General features: G+C 42.9%; 1 protein-coding gene across 1 annotated transcript in view; it reads right to left on the bottom strand.

Moving 5' to 3' along the window:
* Positions 1 to 649: 649 nt before the first annotated feature.
* Positions 650 to 17,036, bottom strand: part of RASGRF2 (Ras protein specific guanine nucleotide releasing factor 2) — a 248,052-nt gene continuing 231,665 nt past the window's right edge. The window contains exons 21-27 of the mRNA XM_060091787.1: positions 16,859 to 16,962; positions 14,186 to 14,270; positions 11,015 to 11,212; positions 6,413 to 6,492; positions 4,664 to 4,781; positions 3,990 to 4,058; positions 650 to 742 (exon numbers count right to left, since the gene is read on the bottom strand). Coding sequence (XP_059947770.1) covers positions 650 to 742; positions 3,990 to 4,058; positions 4,664 to 4,781; positions 6,413 to 6,492; positions 11,015 to 11,212; positions 14,186 to 14,270; positions 16,859 to 16,962 — 747 coding nt within the window. The remainder of the gene's footprint in view (positions 743 to 3,989; positions 4,059 to 4,663; positions 4,782 to 6,412; positions 6,493 to 11,014; positions 11,213 to 14,185; positions 14,271 to 16,858; positions 16,963 to 17,036) is intronic.

The raw sequence follows: 17,036 nt of genomic DNA, 5'->3' as shown, positions 1-17,036 counted from the left end.
TTCAACCTGTCTTTCCTGTCCTGTTGCCTAAAGACTGAAAGAGCAGTTTCAGAACATGCCATTCTTCCAATATAAATATTTATGATGCACTGAGGACCATGCACATGCTGAGGACTGAAATTGCTTATGTGTCGGCCCATCCCTACAGAGGCAGCCTCGGCTCTTCTGGAAGCCTGTGACAAAGGAAATGTAACAGAAGCAGTTAAACCCTAGGAGAAGACTGGGAGGTGCACTGGGCCAGTAAAGTGCCAGTGAAACATCACAAGCCTTTTCCATGGACCCTCGTCCCCGAGTTCTAATAGAACATGCAGCAGAGTTTCAAATTCCCCCTCTTACCTGCTTCATTAAAATGGCTACCAGCACCTCCCATCTTATATTCCCTCATGCAAATGTGCCCTCAGCTTTACCAAATATCAATCTCTTCACCTTCCCACCCAAGTCTGAAGCATCTGTCTTCGACTCCAACCAACCGGGCTTCCCTGGCTGGAGACAGAATTCCCGTTTGGTTCCATCATCTTCGGGGGACAAAGGAGACTGGCTTCGTCTCCATCACCCCCGTCCTCCCTGCACTGTGGGAGGCATGGCATGCACAGTTCTGTCCCTTCTGCTTTCCACGAAAATTCCACGGACTCGGGGCAAGGCTGGATCGTCAAGCAGGGAGCCGAGGTTCAATTTTTAGAGACAGCTCATACAGTGTATCTTCATCTATGATGAGGGCTTTGTCAAGCAAGTACTGAGTGACCTGGAGAAAAAAGGGGAATCCCCACTTTGAGTTTTTTTTCACAACACCAGTACGTACATTTTCTGGATGGAACCTGACACAATTCAACGTTTTCTCCTGAGCATTGAAATACTTTAGGTAACTAAAAAAATTATGAATATATTCTTTTTTTTTTTTTTTTTTTTTTTGCAGTACACGGGCCTCTCACTGTTGTGGCCTCTCCCGTTGCGAAGCACAGGCTCTGGACGCGCAGGCTCAGCGGCCATGGCTCACGGGCGTAGCCACTCCGCGGCATGTGGGATCTTGCCGGACCGGGGCACAAACCCGTGTCCCCTGCATCAGCAGGTGGACTCTCAACCACTGCGTCACCAGGGAAGCCCATGAATATATTCTTACTATAAAAAAAAAAAAATCACACCTCTCTAGTCCTCTGTCAGCTCCCACCCCCAGGCACTGCCCTCAAGAACTGCCACTGTTATCAGTTGGCTTGTATTCTCCCAGGCGTTTTTCTGTATCTTTCTAGACATTACCATGCACTTACAGAAATCATTTTTTCCCCTTATAAGTGGTATCAAAACGATACATTTTATTCTGCTTTTGTCAAACTAGAAGTCGTGGAGAGCTCCCCATGTCAGTACAAAGAGCTCTAACTGCTGTGCACCATTAACAGTGTGACATATCAGAGTTTATTTAATGATCTCCTATCGAGGGGTGTTTGGTGGCTGTCAATGTTTCACTATGACACAAAGTTACAGTGAAGTCCTTGTTAGCATGTTTCCTAGTGCTCACATGTGAATGGTCCTCTAGACACTGGAAATGAAAGGAAAGGAAAGGATATGGAAATGAACATGTTGGAACATGGGGTAGCTCCATGAAAATATTTCTTTATTTTTACTGAGATATAACAGACATAAGTAAAATTAATAGCTTGATTAGTTTTGACAAATGTAAACACCCATGTAACTTACATATATAGCATGCTAGAGAATAACTCCATCACCCCAGAAAGTTCCCTCATGCAGCTTCCCAATTAACCTGCTGCCAGAAGCAATCGCTGCTCAGATTCTATCACCACATGTTCTGTCTGCTCTAGAACTTCATGTAAATGGAGTCACACAGTATGTACTCTTTTGTGTCTGGCTTCTTTCACTCAGCATAATGTTTTGAGATTCATCTATACTGTGGTGTGTTTCAGTGGTTTGTCCTCTTCCATTGCTGAGTGGTGGGTCCAATGTATAGATGTTCCACAATTTGTTTATCCATTCATCTATTTACAGACACCTGGGCTGTTTCCAATTTTTGGCTATTATTAAGAAATGCTATAAACATTTTATACAAGACTTTTAATGGCATGTTTTCACTTCCCTCTTGGATAAATACCTGGGTCATAAGTTAGATGCATATTTAACATTTCAAGAAACCTCCAAATGACACAGTTTTCCAAAGAGGTTGTACCGTGTTACTCTCACCAGCAGTGTATAAGAATTCCGGTTACTTGGTATATCAATTTTTAATTTTAAAACATAACATAAAATGACCTCCAAAACTGTTGTACCTATAGTACATAAGAGCACCTGTTATCCCATACCCTAACTAATGTTTGCTGTTACCAATATTTTAAAAATTTGTCTTTCTGATAGCTGATAATGATGCTTCATAATTTGCATTTTTTCTTATTAATGAAGTTGAACATTTTCCAAATATTTATTTGTTTCTTCTTGAGTTACCTGCTTATAGCTTTGTCAATTTTCCTATGGAGTTGTTTATGCTTTTCTTATAGATTTATAGGAATACTTTTATTCTGTCTCTTTGTTTTACATGTTACAAATATTGTCTCCTAGTCTACTGCTTGTATTTTGACTTTTTAAACAATTGCCCTTTGTCATATAGAAGTTTTAGATTTGATTCAGCAAACTTTATCAAGCTCGTCTTTTACAGATTTTGCATTCTGTGTTTAGGGTCTTTCAAACCCAAAGGTCATGAAATTTTGTCCTATATTTTAATTAAATAATTTAATATTTATTTTTATATTTAAGTAGTGAATTCATCTGGAATTTATTTTTGTGAATGGTATAAGATAGAGAGCCAAAATTCCTATTCCATTTACACAATGGTCAGTTTCTTTCTGGCGCTTTCTTTAAACATCTCCTTTATCCCATATTAGATTTTCATATAGACAAAATCTGCATCTGGACTTTATCCTGCTCCATTGAGTTTGTATTCCTGTGCCAATATAGTCCTGTTTTATTCACTACAGTTTTAGTGTCTGTATCTAGTAGGGAAAGCTCTCCCTTACTCTTCTTATTTTTCAAAAAGTCCTTATTTTTTTTGGCCTATTAAAGCTTCCTTATGAGTTTCATAGTAAGTATGTCAGGTTCTATGAACTAATAGGGATAATTGGCTGTGAGTTATATGGGAATCTTCTGTCTTACCTTCTCAATTTTTCTGTAAAGCTAAAATGATTCTAAAAAATAACGTCTATTAAAAAATGAAAAGACGGGCTTCCCTGGTGGTGCAGTGGTTGAGAGTCCGCCTGCCACTGCAGGGGACACGGGTTCGTGCCCCGGTCCTGGAAGATCCCACATGCCGTGGAGCGGCTGGGCCCGTGAGCCATGGCCGCTGAGCCTGCGCGTCTGGAGCCTGTGCTCCGCAACGGGAGAGGCCACAAAAAAAAAAAAAAAAAAAAAAAGAAAGGAAGGGAGGGAGGGAGGGATGGAGGGAGGGAGGAAGGAAGGAACAAAAGTAAAGAAAGAAGAAAGAAAGAGGTAATAAATACCAGTTATGGTTGGAATGGAGAGAGGAAGGGGGTATAAGACATGAGATGAATCTTGAAAGATGAGTAGGGACCACATAATGCAAGACTTTTTGGACATATCAAGATTTTTTTCTTTCCTTATCCTAAGAGCAAAGGGAAGCCAATAAAGCAAACAACTTCCACTGTGTGTTTCAGAGTTCTATCTGGCTGTAAATTTGTAGAATGGATTTGCATTCTGTAGACCAGGTAACAGATATTGGTAGTTTGGACCAGGGGTGGTTCCAGCTTCACAAGAAATACAGGATGTAAAACAGATAGAATTTAATGATGAATTGATATTCTTTTTGCTTTCTTTCTTGTTTTTCTTACTCAGAGTTACCAAAGGTTTGTCTGTTTTATTGGTCTTTTCTTTGAGTCAGCTTTTGGTATTATTGATCTACTCTACTGCTGTTTCCAATTAATTAATTTCCAACTTTTTCTTCATTAAGTTCTCTTACAACCACATAATATTACCTTTGGCTGATGGTCTATTCGATAGGAAGTCTGCTGGAACTGGCGTATCTCTCTGATGATGTGTGATATCTGACAGAGACACAACAAAAGCAAAGCCTAAGTACTGCCCTGTGCTGCAGCAATTCTTCTGGGAGCCCGTCCCAGAGTAGTCAGTCCCTTCCTCCAGTGAGGTATCTGGAGCCCTGTCTGATCACGCTCCAGGCCCCAGGGCTTTCTTGCCCTTTAATGAGCCACACAAAATGTTAACAGCAAGGAAATACTGAATTCATCATCAGGGAAACAGCTGGCATGGGGTGGCCTCAGGTTCAGGAGTGGCAAGCCCTTGGTGCTAGTGTCCATGGGCTCCTTGCTTCTAACTTGGTGCTTAGAACCCAGCTGTCCAGCAAGAAGCCTCAGCATCTGTCTATCACTGGTCAGTCCTAGAAAGTCATCCCTGGAGCTTTATTCCCTACCCTCTTTGTCCAGACTGCAAGCTGAAATGGACCTGCGAAAATCTCCTGAATCAGCCAACATCAGGTGTCCACCACCAGTGTCCACTACCTCTTCACCTCGAGCGTAAAAAGCAGCGATCTTCACCTCGAGCGTAAAAAGCAGTGACCTTCCATGATGTTGCCTCTTCTCTATAAGCCACTGATGTCACTGAGACAGCCTGACTGTATGAAATTCTCACCTACCATTCTCATCTTGGAGAAATTGACAAGGCCTTCCTCAGTAAAGTTTGGTGTTCCTTCTTCAATAAATGCCAGGTCTGTCAGGTACATCCCCAGATAAGGAACAGCAGGGGGGTTACAACTGCAAGACCAAGAAGTACTGTTGTCATGCTCATTCCCACAAATGTCCACTTACCTCCCCATTTAAAATAAATAGGAAGTAAATGTGCTGCTCCCACCCTGAAGAATAAAGTCTTTTAATTCCATTTTCAGAAGCACACTTACGATATGCAGAGTTTTAAATATGCCTCACAATAGAATATGATACAATATTACCGCCCATGCTTTACTACGTGTTTGAGACAATGATATTTCAAACAACAGGATGTCTTACAGACAAATACTAACGTTTGCTAGCGAGACTTGCTTGCAGTATTTATCTGCATTGGCCACACTTCTCTGAGGGGTAAAAGCATGTAGGAAAACCCCATGCCCTCACCTCATTAAAGTGCAAACATTCAACCTTAAAGAAGTGGGTGGAAAAAAACATCAATGTAATTAGAGCTTGTAAAACTTGTTTTCTGTTTTAGTTAGTACTTAAATGTTTTAGAAGGTATAGACTTAATTAATATCACAACTACATGCTGAAGTGAGACCTTTGCTGTTTGGAAGGGGGATGAACTTGTTTTTCTCAAGGAGTCTAGAGGCTGAGAATATGGCCTTTTGATCCAAAGTGAACTGGGTTTGAGTCCCTGCTTGACCACTTACTAAGTGATGCAGGGCAAACTCTCTGAACCACAGTTTCCTGTCTGTAAAACGGAGACAATAAAACTTATCTCGGGCTTCCCTGGTGGCGGAGTGGTTGAGAGTCTGCCTGCCGATGCAGGGGACACGGGTTCGTGCCCCGGTCCGGGAAGATCCCACATGCCGCGGAGCGGCTAGGCCCATGAGCCATGGCCGTTGAGCCTGCGCATCCGGAGCTTGTGCTCCGCAACGGGAGAGGCCACAACAGTGAGAGGCCCGCGTACCGCAAAAAAAAAAGAAAAAAAAACTTATCTCTTTAGTTTGCTGTGAGGCTTAAATTAGACACATCAAGCACTTCACATAGGGTCTGTCATTTAGTAAGTGAATAGTTCTTGTACTATTGTTGTCATTGTTGTTACTATGAGTCTTTCTTTCTCTCATGGCATCACAGGACAGTATTTTCCAGAGTAAGGCAAGTATGTGCAGTAGATGATAAGAAAACAAGTTGCAGGAGAATACATTTTATTCTCTCTCTCTCTGTCTCTGTGCACGTGTGCGTGTGTGTGTGTGTGTGTGTGTGTGTGTGTGTGTGCGCGCGTGTCTGTAGAAAGAGAGAATGATCCAGCAATAAAAGGTCAAGAATACATAACAATAATCAATAGGCACTGGAATATTTAAATTAAAAAATCACAGGAAATCACTGTGTTTAGATTAAGAAATACCAAGTCAAGAAACTCTTTATAGTAAAAGAGTTTTATTTACTCTTTATGTGGTTTGATTTACTATGGTGATATATTCTTATTTGGAAAGCTCTGCATACCATGAGTATGTCCATAAGCTATTTACTTACTATATCCACAATGTTCCAAATGAAAAGGGAAATCAGAAAAACACCTATATGATGGAAATTGTTCCCATTTGTTTTTCTTTTCAAACCAAAGTAGGAGGTAAGTGACTATTTGTACACTATAAAAATTATATAAACATATTTGTGAATTATGAATAATTTAATAATTAAGATAGACATACTTTTTAAGGGTTTCTCTGAGATTTTTAAATCTTCCTTCAGATGAAATAGTCTTCTGAAGCTTGTCCATTAGAGCTTTTGTCTAGAAAGAAACAAATAACTTAGTATGTCATGAAAATATTCCTATGGTTTGGTAAGGTGGTAAGTGACCAAAAGATGCTCAGTTCTCTTCTACAGTGGCAGTTACTGATACCTTTGCCAGACTATTGTGATGTGATATGACTTTCAAAGTATAGAGGGGGGCATTATATTTAAATTTAATGTTTAAAAAAAGGAGGAAGAACACGTGGAGAAGAAAAGTGACTACACTAATCATTGAGCCAAAAAGAGAGAAAATGTGTAGAAAAGAAAAACTGTAATGCACAAGAAACTTAGGAACTTAAAGAACAGAAAAGCACGTGTTGAATAGGGAATCTTAAAGGAGAGGTCTTGTGTCAGGGAGTTTAATGAATCTTTTCGACTGTTAATTTCCAAGTCATCAAAGCACATATTCTGTTGCTTGGCTATGGACTGACGAATACCAACTCTGATAAAATGTGACATGTGTGTGACAGGATAATATGCTCTTTGTATCCAGTGCCTAATGGCTGAGGCCACCAGTGCCTTAGAGGGAGGCAAAACCCAGCCATGACCAAGGGGTCAGTGTCCAGCTTTTGGATTCCGATATAGCTGTTTGAAGCCCACTTTAAAAATACTATTCCATAAAGACGCAGACGTAGAGAATGGACTTGAAGACATGGGGAGGGGGAAGGGTAAGCTGGGATGAAGTGAGAGAGTGGCATGGACATATATACACTACCAAATGTAAAATAGATAGCTAGTGGGAAGCAGCCACATAGCACAGGGAGATCAGCTCGGTGCTTTGTGACCACCTAGAGGGGTGGGATAGGGAGGGTAGAAGGGAGACTTAGGAGGGAGGAGATATGGGGATATATGTTTATGTATAGCTGATTCACTTTGTTATACAGCAGAAACTAATACAACATTGTAAAGCAATTATACTCCAATGAAGATGTTAAAAAAATTAAAAAATTTAAAAAATTTTAAAATAAAAATACTATTCCAATACCCATTCATCATAAAATCTCTCAAAAACTAGTGAAGAGAAAGTAGCTTCCTCAATTTTATGAAAAGCATTTACAAAAAGCCTGCAGCTAACACCATCCTTAATGGTGAAAAACTGAAAGCTTCCCCCCCCAAGATCAAGAACGAGGTAAGAATGTCCTCTCTTACTATCCTATTCAACATAGCATTGGAAAGTCTAGCCAGAGCAATAAGGCAACAAAAGGAAATAAAAGGCATATAAATTGGAAAGAAAGAAATAAGATTGTTCCTATTTACAAGTGACATAATTGTCTATGTAGAAAATTCCAAGGAAACTACAAAAAACCTCCTAGGACTAATAAGTGAGTTCAGCAAGGTTACAGATACAAGACCAACACAAAAAAATCAATTACATTTGTATATACTAACAATGAATGCGTGGAAACCAAAATTAAAACCACAAGAACATTTAAATATCTCCAAAGAAAATGAAATATTTAGGCATAAATCTAACAAAACATATACAGGACTTGTATGTTGAAGATTTCAAAATGCTGATTTAAGAAATCAAAGAAAACTTAAAGAAATTGTGAGAAATACTGTGTTTATGGACTGGAAGACTCAGTGTAGTAAAGATGTCAATTCTCCCTAAATTGATTGGTTTAATGGAATTCCAATGGAAATCTCAGTAAAGTTTTTAAGACATAGTTTTTATCCTAAAATTTATATGGAAGTCACAGCACTTAAGGTAGCTAAAATAATTTCGAAACAGAAGAATAAAGTGGAGGAATATAGAAAGAACTCTCAAATCTCAAAGGTTAAAAAACCAAACAATCTAATTAAAAAATGAGCTGAAGACATGAGTAGGCATTTTGCTGGAGGATATACAGATGCAAACAAGCACATGAAAAGATGTTTAACATTATTAGCCATTAGCAAGTGCAAATTAAAACAATGGTGAGATTTCAAAATGGCTAAAATTTAAAATAGTGATAACACCAAATGCTGACAAGAATGTGGAGAGGGCTTCCCTGGTTGTGCAGTGGTTAAGAATCCACCTGCCCATGCAGGAGACACAGGTTCGAGCTCTGGTCCGGGAAGATCCCACATGCTGTGGAGCAACTAAGCCTGTGCACCACAACTACTGAGCCTGTGCCCTAGAGCCTTCGAGCCACAGCTACTGAAGCCCACGCGCCTAGAGCCCGTGCTCCGCAACAACAGAAGCCACCGCAATGAGAACTCGCGCAAAGCAACAAAGACCCAACGCAGCCATAAATAAATAAAATTAAAAAAAAAAAAAAAGAATGTGGAGAAACTACTTTACTCATACACTCCTGATAGGAATGTAAAATGGTACAGCCTCTCCAGAAAAGAGTGGCAGTTTCTTATAAAACTAAATACACAATCACCATATGACCCAGCAATCGCACCCTTAGGCATTTATCCCAGAGAAATGAAAACTTATAGTCACATAAAACATATTCATGAATGTTCATAGCAGCTTTATTTGTAAGAGCTGAAACTGAAAACAACCCAGATGTCCTTCAAGGGGTGAATGGTTAAACGAAATGTCATATCTACACCAGGAGGTACTGTTCAGCAATAAAAAGGAACTAAGAATTGATACACGTAACAACTTGAATGGATTTCAAAGGAATTATTCTGAGTTTAAAAAAAGGCAATCTCAAAATGTCATATACTGCATGATTCCATTTATACAACATTCTTGAAATGACAGAATTACAGAGATGGAAAACAGATCTGTGGTTGCCAGGAGTTAGGGAGGGAGGGGGGGAAGGTGGCTGGGGCTATAAAAGGGTGGCAGGAGGGATCTTAGTGATAGAACTGTTCTGTATCTTCACTCTGGTGGTGATTACATGCATCTATCCCTGTAATAAAGGCACACTAAACACACACACACACACATGCACACACACAAATGAATACATGTAAAAGTAATGAAGTCTGTATAAGACTGGTGAATGGTACCAATGGTTAATTTTGTGGTTGTGATATTGTTTGTAGTTATGCGAGATGTTACCACAGGGGGACACTGGGTATAGGGTGGAAGGGATTTCTATTATTTCTTATAATTGCATATGGACCTACAGTGATCTCAACATTAAAAGTTTTTTAAAAACAGTTTTTATAAAAGCTGTGGCTTTTATTTGCAAGGTCCAGGCTTTATTCACAGAAGAATTTGCCAGTTCTAGGGGCCAAACTTGGGATTCTTAGAGCATTCCATTTTTACTAAGGAATGGGGGGAGGGGATAAAAGATATGACTTAGGCTTGGTTTCTTGCTACATAGGGAGGAATTTAAAAGGCTTGGAGAGAGCAAAGAAAATAGAATAGAGTAAGAAGCAATGTCTCTGAGAGGGGCTTAAACCCTCAGAAGGGGCAACAGAAACCAGACAGCTTTGAGGAAATGTCAGCAGAATATATGCTATTCTTCCTGCCTGAAACCCTTGAGGTGGGCACCCTGAAGACACCCTTCACCAACTTTGGGTAGTCACACAAGGCAGGCACAGTGGTCTGTGGAAGAAGGATATGCAGAGAGGGCCTGGCATAAACACTCCTAGCCTCTGACGCCCATGGGACATGGAGGAGCCTAGAAAGTTCCCCCAACACCCTTTGAGAGGGTCGAGTTAACTAGTAATGAAGAATTAGCCTGCCCACTAGGGATCAGCAAGGGGCACCACAGCCTGTAGCAGAGGTAATACACACCCCATCTCAGAGAATCAGCAGAGCCAGTGAGAGATGAAGGGGAGGTGAGGTCAGCCAAGCTCCCTGCGTGCAATAACCATGCCATGTTCCTGGCACGGTAGGTTGACCATTTGAACACCAGGCACAGGCAACTCACAGCGGCTTGTACCCAATGACTAAACTGCCAAAGACTACAGCAGGAGGCCAGTGGGTGCACACAGCCTTCCACAAGCCCGGAAAAGCCCTCCCTAACACCCACTGACACTCAGGGGGAAGAGCAGGGGGGAAATGGTGATGTCACTTGAATCTTGAAATTATCTGAAGGAAAAAATAAGCGTGAACAAGCTAAGTCCAATTAAAAGAAAATTAAGAAAGTTATATCTCTTCACATTCAAGTCATTATGCCAAAACTTGACTACCTGAATGACGAAGAAGAGGTGAACATGGAGGCCCTCTATCCCTGGTCTTTGGCCCTAAGGCATTTGTACCTTTACTTTGAGGGAGAAAGAATGGACCCACGGACATCACTGTGCTCACTTGGAATCAATGCGCCCCCCCTAAATAATTCAGGGAACAGTTCCTGACTGTCAACCACATTGTCTGAAGTTGTCCCAAGATATGTTATAATGAATGTTTTGGTTCGTATTTTCTTTTCTAAATTAACCATTTAGAAACGCATATGAGCAGAATCAATTAAGTGGTAAGAACACAGTAATTACCCATGTTGGCACCTTTCTTTGGCAACGGAGCTGCTCATTTCAGCTAATTATTACCTAATCAGTAATACTTATCTTGGCTCTGGTCTCCCAGTCTCTCCTCCTCACGGCAGCGGGAGGTGTCGCCCGCTGATGCTCACCTGCTTGGACACCTTGGCCCAGGTTTTCTTCAGCCGGTAGATGGCACTTCTGTTTAAGGCTGAGGTGATCTCCAGCACGCCGTTGTAGTTGTGCAGGCACCTGCAGATGTCCGCCACGGCCACCCACTTCTCAATTGCGTTGGCTCGGGAGCTGACATCTGCATAATTCATGATCTGGGAGGCCACCAGGTTACTCATCTGAGACAAGGTAAAAGCCAAGAGAGGCCAGCTAAGAGCCAAAGCAATTCATGCAGGCACGATACCTGAATTACCTACAGAAATGTCAGCAAAGCAGGTGTCAAGGGATGCAAGATCATGGTGCATTTAGATATCAACCTTCTGAAGAAACTAAAGTCTGTAACGGTAACAATAACAACACACGAATGAACACCTGCTCATCCTGAGTGAAGAGAGGGGTTGTTTGGGATCAGCTTGTTGGGGGAAGAGGTGATTTTGCTAATCATTAATTTTGACCAAGGAGTCATTTCCAATAATTACTGAGAGAATGGCAGAGAATGGGCTAACCCCTGAGGAATGGCAACCTTTGCAGATCAGGGGTTTAACTGCTTGGGGCCTCTCCCAATGTTCTTTGGGTCCCAACAGTGTGGGGATATTCACTCTAGGAAGCCTCAGTTATCACAAAGAAAACACATTTCCTCCCAATCAAATCAAACTCTAACCTACCAACTTTCAAACCAGAAACACTTAGGTGCAGAAGAGAGAACATTTTCGTCTTCTCATCTTGCTGAATTTTTTTTCCACCAGCAGTTAAAGGGACCTATAGTTTCAAGGCTAAGCACTGTAATTCTATGAGTTAAAGCCAAGAGAAAAAGAGGCAGCTTAAGAAGCTCAACACTTAAAATATGGAAAGGAAAAGACTAGAACAGGATTGATTACTAATAAAGGGAATCTGGGGTCCATAATCTTATATCCATACACTAAACCTGATGAGTACACCAATTCTTTGATAATTCCATAGGTATTTTATTTTATTTTATTTTTTTCTTTTTGCAGTATGCGGGCCTCTCACTGTTGTGGCCTCTCCCGTTGCGGAGCACAGGCTCCGGATGCGCAGGCCCAGCGGCCATGGCTCACGGGCCCAGCCGCTCCGCGGCATATGGGATCCTCCCAGACCGGGGCACGAACCCGTATCCCCTGCATCGGCAGGCGGACTCTTAACCACTGCGCCACCAGGGAGGCCCTCCATAGGTATTTTAAATCTCACTGGGCCTCAGAACTATCATTGTGCATATTTATTAAAGAAATCATTTTGTACTGAGCACCTAGTAAGGACTATTTTTTTAGGTTGTGGGAACAGGAAAAATAAATAAATCAGTCTCCCTGACCTTAAGGCGCTGAGCCTGGTTAGGTGGGAAGGTGAGGAGAGGCAGACAGAAACAAGTAAATACCACAAAGCGAAATGCAAAGCTAGGGCTGTGTGGGGGGTGGAGCTTGAGAAATAGAGGCAGCATGGGGCAGGTGGCCTAGTACAGAGGAGAGAGATCTGCCTGCACTGAACCCTGAAGGGTGAGGAGAAGCTAGCTACTGCTTCCCATCCAAGTGGAGGAGTGTCTGCAAAGGGACAGAGGGGGAAGGCGTGGTGGCATGGAGGATCTGGCAGCTGTCTGAGGAGCACGGGGGTTGGTGAGAGACAAGGATGACAGGAGGCGGGGCTCCTGTAGGCCAGGTTGAGCCGCTGGGGCCGTATTGTGAAGGCGAGGGGAAGCCACTGACAAAATTTCATCAAAGAGATATAATTAGATAGGCCTCTGAGAGAAGTTATTTCCGTGACACTGTGTGAAGAAAGGGTTGGGTGGCAGTGAGATGGGGGTGGGGAGACAGTGAGTTAGGAGCTCCTGGAGAAAAGAATGAAAGGCCAAATCAAGATTATGGCAGTGGGAAGGGAGGGGAAAAGAAGAGTCTGAGACGTGTAGATTTAGGGTTCACTAACATGTTGAGGGGTGAGCAAGGTGGGGAAAGGAGAAGAAGGGGTCGCAGATGACCTCTAGATTCCGTGCTTGGTTGAGTGAGAGGCTGGTGGGGCCATTACCCAAGACCAAGAACAGAGAATAAGATGAAGAAGCAGGCTTGGTGGGTCTGGGAGGTGATGATGATGAGTTCCATTTGCAATCTGGACACAGTGCAAGTGGCCACCCAAGTAGAGACATGTGGATATGGAGCCTGGGACTGAACCTCTGATTTGAGTGTCCATTTCATCCCAAGTGTATGTACAGCACAGGCAAAAAAGAAAAAAGAAAAAGGGTTTACTGTGCACAGAAGGGGCTCTGCTTCTCAAAGAGTGGCCCAGACAGGTCATGTGTCCTGTCCTTTAGGAAGCAGTGGCATTTGATGCTTGTTATGTAATAACATCTATTCCACATGTACCCTCAGCAAAGCACTGTCTTGGGAATTTGCACTGTTGTTTTGTATTTTGATTCTGGATGACATTAATTTACCTACAGGTTTCCTGGTAGTCTTTTTTTTTTTCCAAACATTATCATTACTCCTTTTACCGTACTTTAGGAGAATTGCAAAGGGAGCCTTCCCTTTGCCGGGATAGGCCTGAAGACATTCCAACATCTGTGGCTCTTCCACAGGACTAAGACCAGTAGAAGAGCACCAATAGGGAGGAGGAGGGTATAAAAGCAACTCCATCTTACTGCTGCAGAAGAGCAGAGGGGGAGATGGACCGACAGCTGGTTACCTTTGCGCGCAGTCTCAGCATCATTGTAATTACGCTCAAAGAGGTTCCTTCCCACCCTGGAATGTACTGGGACTGAATGTTCAGTAATAATGAGGAGGTGCTGTAGCAACCCAGCCTTACCATCACCAGTACCACCAGGGGCCAGTGACACAGTGCTGTTAGAACCAGTCAACCTATGACCATGAAGTAATGATGATCATGATAAAAATAATAGCAGCTACCTATGCATCACTGAGCACTTACCAGACTTGTGTACCATCAAGTGTGAACTGGAAGGTAACTGGAAGTTATCACATCACTGTGAACTCTTAGAGGAGATTTAAGCTTATTTTTTTTTTAACATTCCATCAGTTTTGTTTAAAAAGTGGGTGGCAGACTTCCTTTAATTTAGAGAAGGCATCTCAAGACCCTGATGCTCATCTTCCTATAACACTCCCACCCAAGGTTTTATTTTTATGGTTACTCACATCATTGAAGTGTTGGCTGGTTTTCATAATGTAAGGTGTTCTTTCATTTTTATCCAGCTTCATCCACCCCTGCCCAAGAAATTCTCTGAAAATTCAAAACAGAACACAAAATCAGCTAAGTCTTTTAAGGGTGACTATGATCCTGAATAATTATTATGAATATTATATACATTAAACTTGACATTGCCCAACCCTGCTGCTCCATCTCAATGAATTTTAGCTCAATTCTACCATTTCACCACTTGATGCCAAAAAGATTCTTCAGTTTCAGCTTTCTCTTATAAAATGTTTGGAACCGGGTCCTTATTAGGATCATTATAAAGGCTTCTCTGAAATTGGAAAAACAATGACAAGAGGAATAAAGAGATTAAGTGCTAACTCAGAAACCAAGACCATTTTCCGTGGATCAGCTTTAAAAAAATCTTAAGCCTTAGCAGAAGGCCTGAAAAATCCATCACTACCAAAAATGTTAATCAAGAACAGCATGTTTTCCTCCACTTTGCTCTGACAGTCTCCAGGAGAATGTCAATTCTACGGGCAGGGACTTTCCTTTGTTCTCCCCAGAGCCCGGAACAGTACACGTGGTAAGGGCCGAATGAACAAATGCTGGTGTTAGCACTTTGCAGCCCGTTCATGGGATGAAGGCAGTTACGGTGGTGGGAGCTCAGCCTGGAGGAAGGTCTGTCTTCTGAATAACGTCCCTGCTCCTTCATTTCACTCATGAGTGGGTCACCGGATCACCGCAAGTGAGGGACAATCAAGCTGGAGCATACAGGAATTATTTTGTCAAGGCATTACCAAAAATAAAATGAAATTACTCTGACACATTCTTAATCCAGCAATGTTGACTGAGTCCCTTGACGTGGGTGGTACTGTTCCCATCCTGCAAGGCTGTTGGACATAAAGATGTGCTTTTTCCATGGATGAAAATTGGTACATGTTCACAGAGGCACAGAGGAGGAGAGGTGAGAAGGGTCCCAGGAAGAGACCACACCAAGGGCAACCACAAAGATTCAGGCTTTGCTGTTTCTCCTCTTCCATAGTGGTCATGTTCCCCTCCCTCCTGAATCCTCACTGCACTGGAGGATAGTCAGGAGGTGGGGGGAAGAGGCACTGCACTCCTAACTCAAGTCATCAAATAGTCAGTGGGTTCATTTGTACGGCCAAGGGGCCACATTCCTTTTTTCCCCATGTTCATGGATGGGTCTACAATTGCTGAAAGAGGGAAATAAGATAAAATGCATAGGGCTTCCCTGGTGGTGCAGTGGTTGAGAGTCCGCCTGCCGATGCAGGGGATATGGGTTTGTGCCCTGGTCCGGGAAGAACCCACATGCTGCGGAACAGTTGGGCCCATGAGCCATGGCCGCTGAGCCTGCGCGTCCGGAGCCTGTGCTCCACAATGGGAGAGGCCACAACAGTGAGAGGCCCGTGTACCATAAAAAAAAAAAAAGGATAAAATGCATAAAAGAAAAGTCTGCAGGAGCATCTTCTGGCCCTGCCCCTTATACTGTAGCTCTGACCACCAACATGGCTACACCTGAGCCTCCATCATCCTGGATGTCCTCTTCTCTACATACGACATGGACCACACTCATACCTCTTACCCAGCCCCTCCCTTACCTTTCATTTAGTTATAATTTCACAGGGGACTTATGCCAACAGTTGTTATTTGTCCAAACAAAGGCCTTGTTTGTAGAGCTGCTGATTAGTACAGCAGGAGGGGGCTTAAAGAGCCTCCCTTACTCTGCACATGAGACAGTTAAAAGGCAGTAGTGACATGGATGCTCATTACGTGACAGCGTTCACTTGGCAGATACCCACACCAAGTGTGCTCCGTGCAAAGCACTGTCTTGGGAGTCTACGCTGTTCTGGAGTCTTGATGCTTAGCAATACCTCCTGATTTATGGACATGGGGGAAAAATTGCAGCAGAATTTACAGAATTTCCCAACATCAGTGTTTCTCAAAGTATAGTCTTAGACCACGCAGAATTATCTGGGATTCTCATTGAAAATGAAGTTTCCTGGGCCTCAAACCTACTGGAATCAGGATCTCTGGTGGGGGGGTGGGCAGGGAGCGGTACCTAGGGATGTCCTTTTTTTTTTTTTTTTGCGGTACGCGGGCCTCTCACTGCTGCGGCCCCTCACTGCTGCGGCCCCTCCTGTTGCGGAGCACAGGCTCCGGACGCGCAGGCTCAGCAGCCACGGCTCACGGGCCCAGCCGCTCTGCGGCATGTGGGATCTTCCCGGATCGGGGCACGAACCTGTGTCCCCTGCATTGGCAGGTGGACTCTCAACCACTGCGCCACCAGGGAAGCCCGGGATGTACATTTTTAACAGGTTTCCCAACTGATTTTAGGCACCATGAAGTTTGAGAACCACTGTTATACTGTATTGCGGTTTCTATAACACAAAGATGTGAGAGGACAGAGAACTTTGTGTTCTATGGTAACTGTAGTACATACAGAAACACAGGAGTAACCATCTTGAGAGTTCCCAATATTTCTATATAAATATTTCCAACATAAAGTGGAACCAAAAGACATTCAAGTGGGACCAAACCAACATAAGATTAAGAGCCACAGCTCTGCGCACACACATCTGCTGAGGAACAATGTCAGCTGTAGGGCAGCCGGCCCTGCCTGCAGGGACCTGCTGCTGTGAGGGCACACTCACTCGTAGGGAATGCTTCTGAAAACGATGTGGTCCAGGAGGGTGATCTGCTCAGCCATCTCCATGGCCGACAAGGTCTCAAAGCATTCGGCCTTTGGACAGTCCGTCTGCAAGAGATGAGGGCAGGGAATGAAACACACCAGGAAGTAAGGTGCCTGCCAGCTCACTGCAGCTGCTTGGA

The sequence above is a fragment of the Mesoplodon densirostris genome, chromosome 3, assembly GCF_025265405.1.
Source record: "Mesoplodon densirostris isolate mMesDen1 chromosome 3, mMesDen1 primary haplotype, whole genome shotgun sequence".
Taxonomy (NCBI): domain Eukaryota; kingdom Metazoa; phylum Chordata; class Mammalia; order Artiodactyla; family Ziphiidae; genus Mesoplodon; species Mesoplodon densirostris.
This window is presented reverse-complemented; position numbering and strand designations above follow the sequence as displayed.